General features: G+C 56.1%; 1 protein-coding gene across 5 annotated transcripts; it reads left to right on the forward strand.

Moving 5' to 3' along the window:
• Positions 1–1457: 1457 nt before the first annotated feature.
• On the forward strand, positions 1458–13586 carry SLC38A7 (solute carrier family 38 member 7). Of its 5 annotated transcripts, none has more exons than XM_036346370.1 (12): positions 1458–1513; positions 2026–2239; positions 3503–3880; positions 5024–5222; positions 5433–5577; positions 6416–6514; positions 7193–7250; positions 7444–7558; positions 8984–9131; positions 9619–9818; positions 10585–10639; positions 11630–13586. In XM_036346370.1, exons 3-12 carry the CDS (start codon positions 3611–3613, stop codon positions 11730–11732), a joined length of 1392 nt encoding a protein of 463 aa, XP_036202263.1. In that variant the 5' UTR covers positions 1458–1513; positions 2026–2239; positions 3503–3610; the 3' UTR covers positions 11733–13586. The 5 variants fall into 5 exon arrangements, with proteins under 5 accessions (XP_036202263.1, XP_036202268.1, XP_036202266.1 ...); XM_036346375.1 differs by having other exon boundaries at positions 5433–5568; XM_036346373.1 differs by having other exon boundaries at positions 2026–2226.
• Positions 13587–15542: the final 1956 nt, after the last annotated feature.

Raw genomic sequence — 15542 nt, forward strand, 5'->3', positions numbered from 1 at the left:
ATAATAAGGGTCACCAAGGATGTGAAGAAATTGGACCCCTCACACAATGTTGATAGGAATGTAAAATAGTGGAGCTGCTTTGGAAAACAGTCCAGCAATTCTCAAAAAGTTAAATATAGGCTTACCATCTGACCTGGCAATTCCACTCTATACACTTACCCAAGACAAAAGAAAGCACACATCCACACAAACACTTGTCCATGAGTGTTCATAGCGGATTATTCACAATAGCCCAAAGTGGAAACATATCTAATGTCCAATCAACTGATGGATAAATAAAATGTGGTATAGCCATAGCATGGAATATTATCCTATACTAGAGGCCTGGTGCACAAAATTCATGAACTGGGGAGGGAAGTCCCTCAACCCGACCTGCGCCCTCTCGCAGTCCGGAAGCCCTCAGGGGATGTCCGACTGACAGCTTAGGCCCCCACCCCGCAATATGTAAGTCAACTGAACGCACACTGACCACCAGGGGGCACTCAACACATGAGCTGCCCCTTGGTGGTCAGTGCGCTCCCACTGGGGGAGCGCTGCTCAGCCAGAAGCCAGGCTCACGGCTGGCAAGCGCAGTGGTGGTGGCGAGAGCCTCTCCCACCTCCGCAGCAGTGCTAAGGACCCCTCAGGGGGTGTCTGCCTGATGGCTTAGGCGGGGAGCAGGCCTAAGCCATCAGGCAGACATCCCCCGAGGGGTCCCGGACTGCAAGAGGGCACAGGCTGGACTGAGGGACCCCCCCCCCTCCAGTGCACGAGTGTCATGCACCAGGCCTCTAGTTTAGTAATAAAATGGAATGCAATACCAATATGCTTGCTCCAACATGGATGAAACTTGATAACAGCTCATCCAAAACACCAAGTAGGTTAGTGGTGCCAGGGGCTTGGGGGAGAGGAAATGGGGCTGGGGGGTGTTTGACTACTAATGGTTACAGGGTGTGTTGGTGGGGGGAGTGATAACAATGCTGAAATTAGATAGTGGTTATGGTTGCAAAACTATAAATATACTAAAAACCGCTGTATTGGACTTTTTTTTTCAATTTTATTTTCTAATATATTTTTAATTTATTTCGGAGAGGGATGGAGAGGGAGAGAGAGAGAAACATCAATGATGAGAGAGAAACATTGATTGGCTGCCACCCACACGCCCACACGAGGAATCCAGCCCACAACCCTTGCAAGTGCCTTGGACCAGAATTGAGCCATGACCTCCTGATTCATAGGTCAATGCACAACCATTGAGCCATGCCTGCCAGGTGTACTGGACATTTTTAAAGGATCGATTTGAGGATAAAGTGCATAAAGCTCAAAAATAAAAAACTATTACTTTTAAAACCTGCAAACAGCTCAGACATCCTTCAATAAGTGACCAATTAAGCAAACCAGAACAGTACACACATACCGTGGAGACTACCTGCGGAAACTACAACTCCCAGAGTGCCCCGCGCTCGGTAGCCCGACTGTCACGTGACCTCTGTTCACGTGTCTCCCTAGCCGGCTGGGACATGAGGTACCGTGGGTAGGTGGCTGAAAGTAGAAAAGCTGGAGGGTGGGATCTTTAGGTCCTGGGGCACCCAAACCCCCGATCGCAGCAGAGCCCTGCCCACTCCCCGCAGGGCGATCAGAAGCCCGGCGTCCTTGGTCCCACGGCCGCCCTCGGTTGGCCGGTTCCTGCCCAGTCTCCACCCAGTCCTAGGCCCGGATCAAATCTCGGTGCCTCCGCCCAGTTTACCCCACAATAGCCCACTCACCTCACTGCATGCCTGGGGCCATCCCCTCCGAGCGGGGTGCGCCCTGGTCCACCTCTCAGTGAGCCCACCCCTCCTATTTCGGGGATCCAGCCGCGGGCTGGAGTGGGGTCCCGCTCCGGTTGGGAACCGAGGGGCCTCCTGCAGTGATGCCAGCTCCCCGAGGGCGCCAGGCTCCTAGTTCTGGTCCTGCCGGCTGCCCGCTGTGACTTTAGCCCAGCGTCTTCCCTCCGTGCGCCTGTTTACCTGACTGACCTGGTTGGTGCTCCCTTCTACGACTTAGAGTCCGAGCGGCCCAGCTCGCCTCAATTTGCTGACCAGCACAAAACAGCTCAAACTCATCACTCTGCTGACGGCGGCCTTTTAGCAAAGAGAAAAGAAGAAATTGGGGCCAGAGAGAGAGAAATGAGGAGAGTCAGATCCCAGGCGTTTGGGGAGAAGGAGCTGTAAGGAGCAGCACCCCTTCCACCGTAGCCCTTATCAGGTGGGAAGAGCAGGTAAGCTGGGGAGGATGGAGCTGAGTAACTGGGGGGAGGGACGGCTGAGCGATCTTACACCCCTGTTCTGAGACGTGAGCAGGGCTGAGAGGAGGTCCCACAGCTCTGGCAGCACTAGCTTTGCGGGGCTCTGCCTGGAGCTCTGCTGGGAGCCTGGGAGCCCAAGACTGTCCCTCTGCTACTCACTGCTCTGATTTTTTGGCTGAGTGGCTGGATGGGTGTCCCCTGGCTGATCTTTCTGGAGTTGGAGCCAGCAGAGGGATACTTCCTCTGGGGCTGGTGTCTTGGTTGCATGCGTGGTGACCGATGTCTAAGAGCATCATCACCTTCTTTCCTCCCTCTTGTGAGTGTACCATTCCCGACTTTGTTGGACCAGGACCAGGAGGAGCAGTGGGAACCATCTGAGTACTCAGGGGGCCTCCTTTGCCGTTCTAACCCCCGGCATGTTGAGGGCATCGGAGGGGATGGCTCTGTGGTGGGCAGTAGTTAGGTGAGCCATATGGGAGATGAGTGAGAGCTGGCCTGACTTTTGAAGGACTTCGGAAGCTAGGGAGAATCCAGACCAGCCGTGGGCAAACTACGGCCCACGGGCCAGATCCGGCCCGTTTGAAATGAATAAAACTAAAAAAAAAAAAAGACCGTACCCTTTTATGTAATGATATTTACTTTGAATTTATATTAGTTCACACAAACACTCCATCCATGCTTTTGTTCCGGCCCTCCGGTCCAGTTTAAGAACCCATTGTGGCCCTCGAGTCAAAAAGTTTGCCCACCCCTGATCCAGACTCTCGGCTGGAGGGCGGTGTGCTGATTCTGAGTGAGGGCTGCTCTTGGAACCCTGCGGTGTATAAACAGGCTGGGAAGGCAGACAGATCGGTATCCAAACCCTACTCTGCAACTTGCTAACATGTGACCCTGGACCACTGATTTGATCTCTCCAAGCCCCATGTCCCCTGTCGTAAGGATGGAATGAGATATGTCCATGACACTCCTGCCCATACATGGCCTCTTTCTAATGCTGGCAGGTTACTGCCCCTCTGTGTTATGTTTGTCTTATATACCGCCTGGGCCTGTAAGCTTGAAGCAAGCAGGATTTGCCTCGGACCTATTTCTGTCTCTGCCACCCCACACTATTGCCCCCAGTGCAGTATTCTGCACACAGGTGCCCCTGGGTTCCAGTCCCAGCCATCTGATCTGGGGGAAGTCGTTTTGCCTTTCTGTGCCCACCTTGGCATAACAGTGGTACCTGCCTTTCCTGTCTAGGCTGAGAAGAGCCAGAGCCCACAGGCCTCCTGGGAGAACAGCTCTGAACAGGGGATGTGGTGGTGAGGCAGAATCTGCAGACCCAGCTGGAAGAGGGCTGTCAGGGCCATGGCCCAGGTCAGCATCAACAGTGACCTTGGCGAGTGGGGCTTCAGCACGGATGCTGGGGAGCGGGCCCGTCTGCTGCAGAGTCCCTGTGTGGACTCGGACCCGAAGAGTGAGGGGGAGGCCTCCCCTGAAAGTCTGAGCAGAGGCACCACGTCCTCGTTTGGGGCCATCTTCATTGTAGTCAACGCCTGCCTGGGGGCAGGACTGCTCAACTTCCCAGCAGCCTTCAGCACGGCCGGGGGCGTGGCCGCGGGCATCACCCTGCAGATGGTGAGTGTGCGGGCCGAGAGGGCAGGAATGCAGTTCAGCTGGGGAGTCTGGCCTCTTTGCCTCAAAGGGGAGGCTCCGGATGAGGGGTGATCAGAGCTACCATTCTCCCCACCCTCACGCAGGGCAGATGTTACCCATCTATCCCAGCATTCTTTACTCTGAGCCCAGATGAGGTTTCAAATGCCTTTCGAGCAATCAGGGAAATTTGACATCAGTTGCATACTTAACAGTCTTGTGGTATGTTTAAAAAAGAGGCTGCCTTCATCTTTTAGAACCACATGAAATAGTACTGATGAAGTGATATGAGAACTTGTGTTTTCTTCAAAATAATCCAGAGCCTGGCCCGTGTGGCTTAGTGGTTGAGCATCGACCTATGAATCAAGTGGTCGCTGAATGGATTCCCGGTCAGGGCATGTGACCAGATGGCGGGCTTGACCCCAGTAGGGGGCTTCTTATCGATGTTTCTATCTCTCCATTCCTCTCCCTTTCTCTCTATTTATTTTTGTTCTGTCCCCACCACCCGGGCCTCCCTTTCTCTCTCTTTAAAATAAATTAAAAAATATTTTTACAAAAGAGAGAGAACGTTTTTTAAAAAATAATAATCCAGAGTGGGTGAAAGAATAGATGAAACAGGATTGGGCATGAGTTGATCATTTTTGAGGCTGAGTGATAAGGACATGGGGGTCCATTATACCATTCTTTCTACTTTTGTGTGCATTTGAAATTTTCTACAAAGCTTTTGTTTCTAAAGAAAATCTCAAGTCTCCAGTAATCTACTAAAATTGCCCTGCAATGCCCTGACCGGTTTGGCTCAGTGGATAGAGCGTCGGCCTGCAGAGTGAAGGGTTCCAGGTTCGATTTCGGTCAAGGGGCATGTAGCTTGGTTTCGGGCACATCCCCAGTAGGGGGTGTGCAGGAGGCAGCTGATGGATGTTTCTCTCTTATCGATGTTTCTAACTCTCTGTCCGTCTCCCTTCTTCTCTGTAAAAAATCAATAAAATATATTTTTTAAAATTGCCCTGCAAGGTGAGGTCTCTATGCCAAACCAGCTTTGAGCACTGGCCCCGTAAATACTGAGCAAAACCAGGCTGTCCTTTGCTGCCAGGCCTTTTCCACACCCTCCTGCTCTGCCCCTGCCCACAGGGCATGCTGGTTTTCATCATCAGCGGCCTCGTCATCCTCGCCTACTGCTCCCAGGCCAGCAACGAGCGGACCTATCAGGAGGTGGTGTGGGCTGTGTGTGGCAAGCTGACGGGCGTGCTGTGCGAGGTGTCCATTGCCATCTACACCTTCGGCACCTGCATCGCCTTCCTCATCATCATTGGGGACCAGCAGGACAAAAGTGAGGCTCCCTCTGTAGCCACCTCATCCCTCCCCCTTGGCCCTGGGAATCCTAGGGGTGGAGGGAAAGGGCATGGAACGCCTTCCCCTGGGAATCCTCCTCCCGGCTGCTGGGCCCATTAGACAGATGGAAGCCCCGAGGCCCAGCGGAGCAGGAGGGCCGCACCTTGCAGTGGCCTGGCCTGACGTTCCCTCCTTCCTCCCTGTGCAGTTATAGCTGTGTTGGCAAAGGAGCCTGAGGGGGCCGGTGGCAGCCCCTGGTACACGGACCGCAAGTTTACCATCAGCCTCACTGCCTTCCTCTTCATCCTGCCCCTGTCCATCCCCAGGGAGATCGGCTTCCAGAAGTATGCCAGGTTCGGAGGCCCCACCCCAACCTGGGCCAGACAGAACCCTGGAGACCCAAGGGCTGCCAGGGAACCCTGTCCTCCATGCCACCTCCATGCAACTCCTGGGGCGGCAAGAGCGGGCAAGGCTGGCCGGCCAGGGCTTGCACGGGTTCCAGCAGAAGGCTTTCCTTTCTGTTAGCAGCAAAGGGAGACGGTGGCCCTGAGCATCAGTGGGATATTCAGTGTCCTTGTCAAAGGGACAGGTGGCAACCAGAGGGCAAAGGCAGCCTCTGGGCCTGGACCTTAGCTTTCCCGGAGAGAATGGGACTTTTGATCAGTTGGGGTTGCCATCCGGGCAGCATCTTCCCCACAGCTTGTTATGAAGGGAGGAGACTGGCTGCCTGACTCAGGGTCTGAAAAGCTGTTTCCTGCGATCCGTAATCGGCAGGGTCGCACTCAGCTGTCTCCAGGGTCCCCTGTAATGTCGACATTCCAGTATTTGTACCTTCAACCCTTTTACCTCCGGTATCTCCTAGTTCTCAAGGGCCCTCCTTGCAGCCCTCGCCACGTGTGGGCCGCTCTGATTGAAGCCCAGCCCTCCAAGCCCTGGAGCTGAGCCAGTGCACTTCCTGATGGTCAGAAATGCCAGTCTGGTCCCCTGTGGGGTCCAGCTCCCTCCTGGCTGTGGCCAGTTTCTCCAAAACTTCTTTCTCATGCATTTCTGGAGTCTTTGCTGGAAATAGCCTCCCAAGTTGTTCAGTAGACACTTGTGGTCACTAGAACTAAGGGTAGATGCCCCTGGGGTGGGAGCAGAGAAAGGGCGGCTGGGCTGGGGAGGAAGGAGTTCCGTCCATTCTCCCCGCAGCTTCCTGAGCGTCGTGGGCACCTGGTACGTCACCGCCATCGTTATCATCAAGTACATCTGGCCGGATAAGGAGATGACCCCAGGGGACATCCTGACCAGGTGGGTGCGGACCCCCAAGAGACACGGGGGGTAGGATCGGCTGCTTGGGCCCCGGAAGGTGCCGAGTCAGACATCGAAAGGCCACACAGGTGCTCAGTGGGGCTTGGCTCATCGGTCATTGTAGGAACAAGCGGTCCTCATCTCTCTCCGCTGAAGGGAAGTGGGAACCAGAGACAGGAGAGAGTTTGCCACTAACGCCCAACCACTGAGCCAACGTGAGACGAGGCCTCAGGCTGTGGAGCCTGCCAGGATGGAGCTACACATTTTTCCAACTTGTGCGTCTCTGTAATTTCTGTATCTTCTACATGAGGATGGATCTATTTGGTCATATTTTTTTTTAAAAAAAGTTTCTTTTTTTTGCCAAAACCGGTTTGGCTCAGTGGAAAAAAAGTTTCTTTTTTTTGAAAGGAACAAACCAAAAAAAGTAAAAGCCCTGGTGTAGGAGCCAGAAATTCTGGATTTCGGTCCCAGGAGGGCCTTGCAGAGCCTCAGTTTACTGACCTGTGAAATGGAGATGTGCCCTCTCCCCATTCCCAGGCTTCTGTGGGTGGAGTGTGTAGAAGGCTCACTGGTGGAGGCCATGGTTGGCTGGAGGAAGAGTAAGGGCATGACGGGGAGGAGGGGGAGTTGGTGGCGGTGTGGGGTCCCCAGGCAGCACATTCTTGTGTTTATCCACAGGCCAGCTTCCTGGATGGCCGTGTTCAATGCCATGCCCACCATCTGCTTTGGATTTCAGGTGCCAGTTGCCAGGTCCCTGCGGCCCCCTTAGCTCACTCCCCACCCTGGGATGGAGCCCACATCACGGGCAGGATGGGGGATCCTGGGAGGAAGGATGGAGAGGGGACCCCAGGACTCGCCCCTTGTCCCTCCCTCTGGAAACGGGGGGTGAGGTCACTTCCCCAGCATAACTGTGACCTTCGCCCTGACAGTGTCACGTGAGCAGCGTGCCCATCTTCAACAGCATGCGGCAGCCCGAGGTGAAGACCTGGGGCGGGGTGGTGACGGCCGCCATGGTCATAGCCCTCGCCGTGTACATGGGCACAGGTGAGCGCTCCCGCCTTCCCTCCGTTCCTAAGCGCTCCAGCCCAGCTTTCCCGGGGACAGCTTCGCACCCTTAGCGTGTCAGACCCTTCTGTAGGCATTGGCTTGAAGTGGGGCTGCCATGGGCCTCCCCCTGCCCAAATGAGAGGAACGGGTTCATCCATTCATTCAGCAGCTCTGCCTGGTAAGTGCCAGGAACTATTCTCAGATGGGGGTGCCGTGGAGATAGGTAGGCCTGGCCCCGCCCTGGTGGAATGGATGGTCTAGTAGGAGAGAGTCTATCGAGAGAAAAGCAGGAATCCTGGATTTCAGACAGTTGAGGGCCACAGTGAAACGGGACATGTGAGTGGGACTGGGAGAGGCGCCTTTGGGGGATGGTTCACAGAAGGCTTCTCTCTGAGGGGGTGCCTTTGGGGAGGCCCACATGATGAGACGGAGTCAGAGTCGGAAGGGCTGGAGGAAGAGCATTCCAGGCAGAGGAACCAGAAACTGCTTAGTCCTTGAGCAGGGACCGATGAAAGGTGTGTGTAGCTGGAGTGGAGCAAGGAGGGGGGGTGACAAGGCCAGGTCCCCTGGGGCCTGGAGGATTGCTGGGAGCCAGAGCGAAAGTCTCGCAGGCAGGTGTGTCCGTGAGAGATGGCTGTGGGTGCTGTGGAGAACGGCTGGGATAGGGAGCAGGGCTGGGAGACCTGGAGGATGGCCCAGTGATTCCTCCACAGACAGTTCTGGGGCCTCTGCCTCTGAAGACACAGCCAGGAACCAGGCAGGCCCTGTCCTCCTGGGGCTCGTGTTCTGCTTGGAGAAGCAGATCATAAGTTAAAAAAGAAAAGGAGCCCTAACTGGTTTGGCTCAGTGGATAGCGCGTCGGCCTGCGGATGCAAGGGTTCCAGGTTCGATTCCAGCCAAGGGCATGTACCTTGGTTGCGGGCATGTCCCCGGTGGGGCGTGTGCAGGAGGCAGCTGATGGATGTTTCTCTCTCATCAATGTTTCTAACTCTCTATACCTCTCCTTTCCTCTCTGTAAAAAATCAATAAAATATATTTTAAAAACGAAAAGGAAAGAAAGAATTCAGAGAGAACGTGGGCTCTGAAGGAAATAGGCTGATGTGAGAGTGCTGGGGATGTGAGAGAGATTGTGGGCAGGCCGGGTGGGGAGGCGTCTCTAGAGAGGGGACATGGAGCCGAGACCTGAGTGGTCGGATGAAGAGCTGTCTGTGAGAGGAACGTGCGGGCAGCGTGAGATCAGAGGTGGCAGTGGGGGCAGCCGTGAGAAGGCTGGGGAGGAGGCTCTGACCCCAGCCCACCACCCTCAGCCTGCACAGCTGCTCCAACGCCCTCCCTGTCTGATGTCCCACCCAGCGGTGGGCAGTCCCTCCGCCTTCCCCTGCCAGGGTGGCGCCTTCCCGGCCCTTTGCTCCCTGCCCTCAGGCATCTGTGGCTTCCTGACCTTTGGAGCTTCTGTGGACCCCGACGTGCTCCTGTCCTACCCCTCCAACGACGTGGCCGTGGCCGTGGCGCGCGCCTTCATCATCCTGAGCGTGCTCACCTCCTACTCCATCCTGCACTTCTGTGGCCGGTGAGCCCCCGCCCAGGGGGGTGCGTCCTCGGGGCCCCTGATAACCCTTCATCCCGTGGTCCTTTGACCTTGTATGGACCCTGTTTGTAGAAGGAGAAACTGAAGCCCGTGGGGAAAAGTCAGTGCCTACCCCCAGCCGGGTCTTCCCTCCCCCCTCCCCCTTGTCCCATGGTCCCCAGAACATTCTGTGAGTCCTCTGAGAACCTCTAGTCCAGATCCTTTCCTGAACACCAGCCTTCTGGGTGTCCCAGGCCCTTCCCTTTCAGGAGAATAGAATCGGTTCCCCCGGTGACCACATCCTGGGCCAGGCAGGCGCTAAGCCCTGCACATTCACCCCCATCCAGTCCCCAGGCAGCCCCGAGATCGCTGCTGGGCCCCTTTACAGAGAGGAACAGGCTCGCCCCATCCACCCAGTCAGGGGTCTGGCTCCGGGAGCTGGTGGGGGGACTGTGAGCAGGGGAGCCTCTGAGCCCCTCCCTGTGTGCAGGGCGGTGGTCGAAGGCCTGTGGCTGCGCTACCAGGAGATGCCCGTGGAGGAGGACGTAGGGCGGGAGCAGCGGCGGCGAGTGCTGCAGACGGTGGTCTGGTTCCTGCTCACCCTGCTGCTGGCGCTCTTCATCCCCGACATCGGCAAGGTCATCTCGGTCATCGGAGGCCTGGCCGCCTGCTTCATCTTCGTCTTCCCAGGTGCGGACCCCTGGCGCCCCCGCAGCACTGCCTCCCTCCCGGCCAGAGCGCCTCCCTGGCTCTCCTGCGGGGGAGAGGAGCCGCCAGCCTGTGTGGTCACCCGCCACAGGCTCTGGGCTGACCCGGGCCCAAGCGGCGTCTGATAGGAAGATGCTGTTCTCTCCACTTCCTGACGAGGCGAAGGGAGGTTCATGACCTGAATTCAGCTAACGGGTCACAACCTTTCCAACGCCAAGCCTGTCTAGGTCCTCTACCTGTACCCTCAGTCCCGCATTCAGGTCTCTGTGGCTCCCCGGCGATCAGGGCTGTGGCTGGTCAGTCCCCAGAGGGCAGTGGGGTCTGTGGCTGCACCCTGACCCAGAAGCCGGGAGCCCTGAGTGTCAGACGGGTCTGCCACCAGGTCCCTGGGAAGCTGTCCCACCTGCCCAGCCATGAGTGCCACTTGCACCCAGTTTATTCCACCCTGACAGCCCCTGCCACTCGGCGCGGAGCAAGGGGGCCACGTCCGCTCAGCAATCACCGGGAAGGGCCCGGGCGTGCTGCCCCGTTAGCCCCGAGTGCTGCACGCGGCTCACGGTGTGCCTGTGGGTGCTGGCGTCTCCTGGGAGAGCCCATGCCAGGCCTCGGGCTGGGCGTGGGGGCAGAGGTGGAGTATCTGGAAAAGCCAACAGGCCTTTCTCCATCCACCGCTGCCTCGTGGTCAGGGGGGAGCTGGGCCCGGGGAAGGGGCCCAGCCAAGCTCTCGGGGCCGCCTCTTCTCTTCCAGGGCTGTGCCTCATTCAAGCCAAACTGTCTGAGATGGAGGAGGTCAAGCCAGCCAGGTAAAGCAGCGCCAGCCTTGTCCTCAGGGGAGGCGCTACACGGGAGGGAGCCTTCGAGGGGGCCTTAAAGTCACAGGGGTCAGGAGACTGGCCCACTTTGAAAAACGGGAGTGTTTTAAAATTCCTTTTAAAAAATGGGTAATGTGCTAGTTAGGACAGTGCAAGCCCTCCTGAAGGACCTCAGAGAGAAGAGTGGAATCCCTCCTCCCCCACAGCCCAGATGCCACCCTCCCCCACCCCAGCTCCATGTCCCAGCAGGGTCTGCGCTCTCCCGGACTCTGCATGTGTGCCTGCCTGTGTGCACACAGCTGTGAATATGTGTACACAGACACGTGGGGTTCGGAGTCTAGTTATGTGTTTTTCGTTTGTTTGTTTTTTAAATATATTTTTATTGATTTTTAGAGAGAGAGGAAGGGAGAGGGATAGGGAGATAAGAGACATCGATGAGAGAAGAACATCATGGATCGACTGCCTCATGCAGGCCCCCTACTGGGGTGGAGCCTACAACCCGGGCCTGTGCCATGACTAGGGATTGAACTGCAGCCTCATGGTTCATAGGTCAACGCCCAGCAACTGAGCCACGCCGGCCGAGCTGTTTTGTTTATTTTGTTTTAATGAAATGGCTCACACCGTGACCTGCTTTTCCCCGAAACATCTCTCCGTCAGGAGACACGCATTCTAACCCTGGTCCTGCCCTTGACCTCCTATGACCAGTCCATCCCATTAGGTCTTGGTCTCCTTACCTGTGGATTAGGGGTCATACCCCTGGCAGCACACACCTTTGTATGAAAAGTCCCTGCGAAGTAGGAAGGGCTCTCCCCACAGGAGAAGTGGTTTAGGTCAGTGGCCGCCAGTCGGTGGTCCGTGAGGTCCGAAAGGTTGGCGACCGCTGGTGTAGGTGGTTATGGTGATGAATGTGTGTGTGTGTATCGAAGTCTGCAGAGCCACGGGTGGGTTGATTGACAGGCCGGTCTCCCCCTCTGCCTACAGCTGGTGGGCGCTGGTCAGTTACGGAGTCCTCTTAGTCACCCTGGGAGCCTTCATCTTCGGCCAGACCACAGCCAACGCCGTCTTCGTGGATCTGTTGGCATAACCACGGCCTCCTTGGCACCCAGGAACCCATCTCAGAGCTGCGGGGCCATGCTGACTCGGGCTTCATTCCCCTCTCCTGGTGGGGTGATTCCAGGGACGGATCTGGGCTGAAATCGGACCCCACAGTCTGGAGCCTGCAGCACGGGCATGTGGCCTGACTGGGAATTGAACACACCAGCTCCCTTCCTGCTCCCCCGTCCTGGCGGGGCCCTGGATGGCGGGAGGGGGGCCACAGGAGCCTCCCCGCTGCCTCCAGCTCTCAGCTCCTCCAGGCCTGGAGCCCACGGTGAAGAGGCTCAGCAGGTCTCAGGAGAAGGCAGCAGCATGACTTCCCTCGGGAGAAATGGGGGCGCCCTCTCCACAGAGCAGGGGCTGTGCTCCCTCCCCAGGACTCACGCCTGCTCCATCTGTCCGCGGACCAGCCAGCAGTGGCTTCCTCTGGGCTCCGGCCAGTCCCAAAGGTAGCGCTGAATTCACACAGATGCACAGAGGCAGGTAGAGTCCGTGCCTCGCCCACTCCCTCCTGGGCCCACGGTGAGCCCGCAGCCCTCTTTCCCACGGCTGACTGACATTCCCCGAGGCTTCGGGGCCTCACCGAGTGTCTCTCCCCAAACCTCAGGGTCCGGGCGTCCCCCTCCTCCTCCATCCCCAGACGTCACCAAGTCTTATGTTCCCCAAACCTCAGGGTCCGGGCGTCCCCCTCCTCCTCCATCCCCAGACGTCACCAAGTCTTATGTTTACAAACGGTGCCCGCCCGGCTCAGCCAGGGACCAGGGGCCGTCCCGTGCCTCAGTGCTGTGAGCACTCCGCCTCCCACTCCACCTCCATTAGCTTTCCCTGTGGCAGGGGGAGAGGGGGGTGCTTCTCTCTCAGATTCCAGATGGGCCCCTCTTTTCAGAGGCACAAAAGTGGGTGATGGAGAAGGCTGGGGACCTTTCGGACCTGTGCAGGCTGGGCTGGCCAGGGTCAAGGTGAACCTGCCTGCTACCCTCTCCTCCGATGACTGCTGCTCTCTGCCTCCCCTGCCGTCCCCCACGGGGTAGCCCAGAGGCACGCAGGATGCCGAGCTGTCATTGACTGGGCAGCAGGAGAAGGCAGCTCCGCCAGCCGGGAACTTACAACCTGGATCCTGTCTGCCTTTCCCCCACCCTATCCCTTCTTCACCCCCCACCCCATTTGTCTATGTAGCTCAATCTCCTGCTCACATAAGTATTGGGGGGGGCAGGCTGCCAAACCCTCCCTTGTCAACTTCCTCAGCTCCACACAGTCACACTGAGGTCACACCTGGATTATGCCCCAGGCATGGTGAGGGGGGCCCTTCTCCCATTGCACATGCCCATCGGGCTTCCCGTGCCTGGAACACCCAGCATTTCCCCGGCCCCTCCTGCCCCAAACCTCTGTCCTGGGCCGGGTATTGGGACCCCAGCCAGCAGCCCACCAGTCAGGGCAGTAAGATCTAGGAAACAGGCTGGCGGGAGGCCCCATAGGCTTCTGCCCAGCCCCCACACTGGGGACCCGCCTCCCCTCACCTCTTGGCCCCTGGTAGCCTCTCTGCTGGTTCCTCTCAGCCCAGCCCGCTGCACCTCACTAGGCCCGCCAGCACCCATCCCTGACAAGGTGGGGAGGGTGTCCCAGCCAGCATGGCCGCTCAGCCTCCTGACACTGGATTTCAGGGGTGGAGGGAGGTAAGGGAGTCATTGCACAGCATCCGTCGGGAAAAGGGGCTGGAATCCGGCCTCTCAGCCCAAACTCAGGAGCCCCGACCCTCCCTGCTGGGGCATTTTACTGTTTCTTTTCTACTCGGGCACATTCAGACCAGGGAAGGTGGTTAATAAAAAGGAGCTTGTGCTACTGAGCTGTGTGACCTGTGTCTGGTGCTGGGGACAGAGTCCAGGCCACTGCTGACGGGTGGGGTGGGGAGGGGTGAAGGTGGAGGATGGGGTGAGGCAGGGCCTTCTAGCTTTATTGTCTATAACCCCTGTCTCAGGAATGGGCACCATCCTGTTCTCTTTACCAAGTTGGAAACTACGAGTGGTGTTTTTTTAATCCTAGGCATGTTTTTTTTTTTAAATACATTTTATTTATTTTTTTACAGAGAGGAGGGGAGAGGGACAGAGCTAGAAACACCGATGAGAGAGAAACATCAATCAGCTGCCTCCTGCACACACCCCACCGGGGATGTGCCCGCAACCAAGGTACATGCCCTTGACTGGAATCGAACCTGGGACCCTTCAGTCCACAGGCCAACGCTCCATCCACTGAGCCAAACTGGTCAGGGCCTAGTCATGTTTTTTTTTTAAAGATGTTTTTGCCCTAACCGATTTGGCTCAGTGGATAGAGCGTCGGCCTGCGGACTGAAAGGTCCCAGGTTCGATTCTGGTGAAGGGCATGTACCTTGGTTGCAGGCACATCCCCAGTGGGGGGTGTGCAGAAGGCAGCTGATCGATGTTTCTAACTCTCTATCCCTCTCTCTTCCTCTCTGTAAAAAATCAATAAAATATATATTTTAAAAAAATAAAAATAAATAAATAAAGATGTTTTTATTGATTTGGGGGGGAGAGCTAGAAACATCAATGATGGGAGGGAATCATGGATCAGCTGCCTCCTGCCCACTCCTCACTGGGATTGAGCCTGCAGCCTGGGCATGTATGTGCCCTAAGAATCGAACCGTGGCCTCCTGGTTCATCATTGGGCTTCACAACTCTGAAGGCGCGGAAGCTGGGAGATGTTAAATAACTGGCCCAGGGACACACAGCTAGTAAAACGAGCCAGACAGCCTTCTCCCATACATGGACGAACAAGTGACAGGCGCTCTCAGAGGACCCCAGAAGGCAAGCTCAGGAACCTACAACCCCCACGCGGGCACCAGCACCACATCTCGGGGAGCCCTGGGGTCGCTCTCCCAGCCAGTCCACCTCGATGGTGCGATGTCTGCCGGCAAGTAGCTCTGGGCAAGTCGCGCTTCACCTCTCTGGGCTCATTTCCCGATCTCTAAAGTAGAATGGTAACCACTGACTTCATTACCTCCCGGGGAGAAGGGCAGCCAGTGTAAAGAAAGCACATGCCGCCCGGCAGGGTGGGTCAGTGGTTGAGCATCAGCCTATGAACCAGGAGATCACATCAGGGCGCATGCCCGGGTTGTGGACTCGGTCCCCAGTGGGGGGGTGCAGAAGGCAGCCAATGGATGATTCTCTCTCATTGATATTTCTGTCTCCTCCCCTCCTCTCTAAAAGCAATAAAAATATTTTTAAAAAAATAAGGCTCCTGACAATGACAGAGTGTTTTATAGCCAGAAATCCATGTTTAGAGAAGAAATATGAAAACTCACTCAGTTTCCCCTTGGGAGGACAAGGCGGTGCTTTCTCCATCTTTAACCCGCATACTGAGTTCTTTTTTTTTATATTTGATTTTCTAAAACATTTAATTTTAAATGATCATCTTTAATAGTCTCTTTAATAAGCTTGATCTGAAAATTGTGAAGAAAAATGTTGTATGTCCTCCAAAACTACTCTAAAATGCAGCATGCTTTTCTTGAGTTTTTTTTTTTTAATATATTTTATTGATTTTCCACAGAGAGGAAGGGAGAGGGATAGAGAGCCAGAAACATCGATGAGAGAGAAACATCGATCAGCTCCCTCCTGCACACTCCCCACTGGAGATGTGCCTGCAACCAAGGTACATGCCCTTGACTGGAATCGAACCTGGGACCTTTCAGTCCGCAGGCCGACGCTCTATCCACTGAGCCAAACCGGTTACGGCTTGAGTTTCTTTTATTATTTATTACACTGAGACATCCAAGATCAGCTTAGCA

Source organism: Myotis myotis, unplaced genomic scaffold (assembly GCF_014108235.1).
Source record: "Myotis myotis isolate mMyoMyo1 unplaced genomic scaffold, mMyoMyo1.p scaffold_m19_p_19, whole genome shotgun sequence".
Lineage (NCBI taxonomy): Eukaryota > Metazoa > Chordata > Mammalia > Chiroptera > Vespertilionidae > Myotis > Myotis myotis.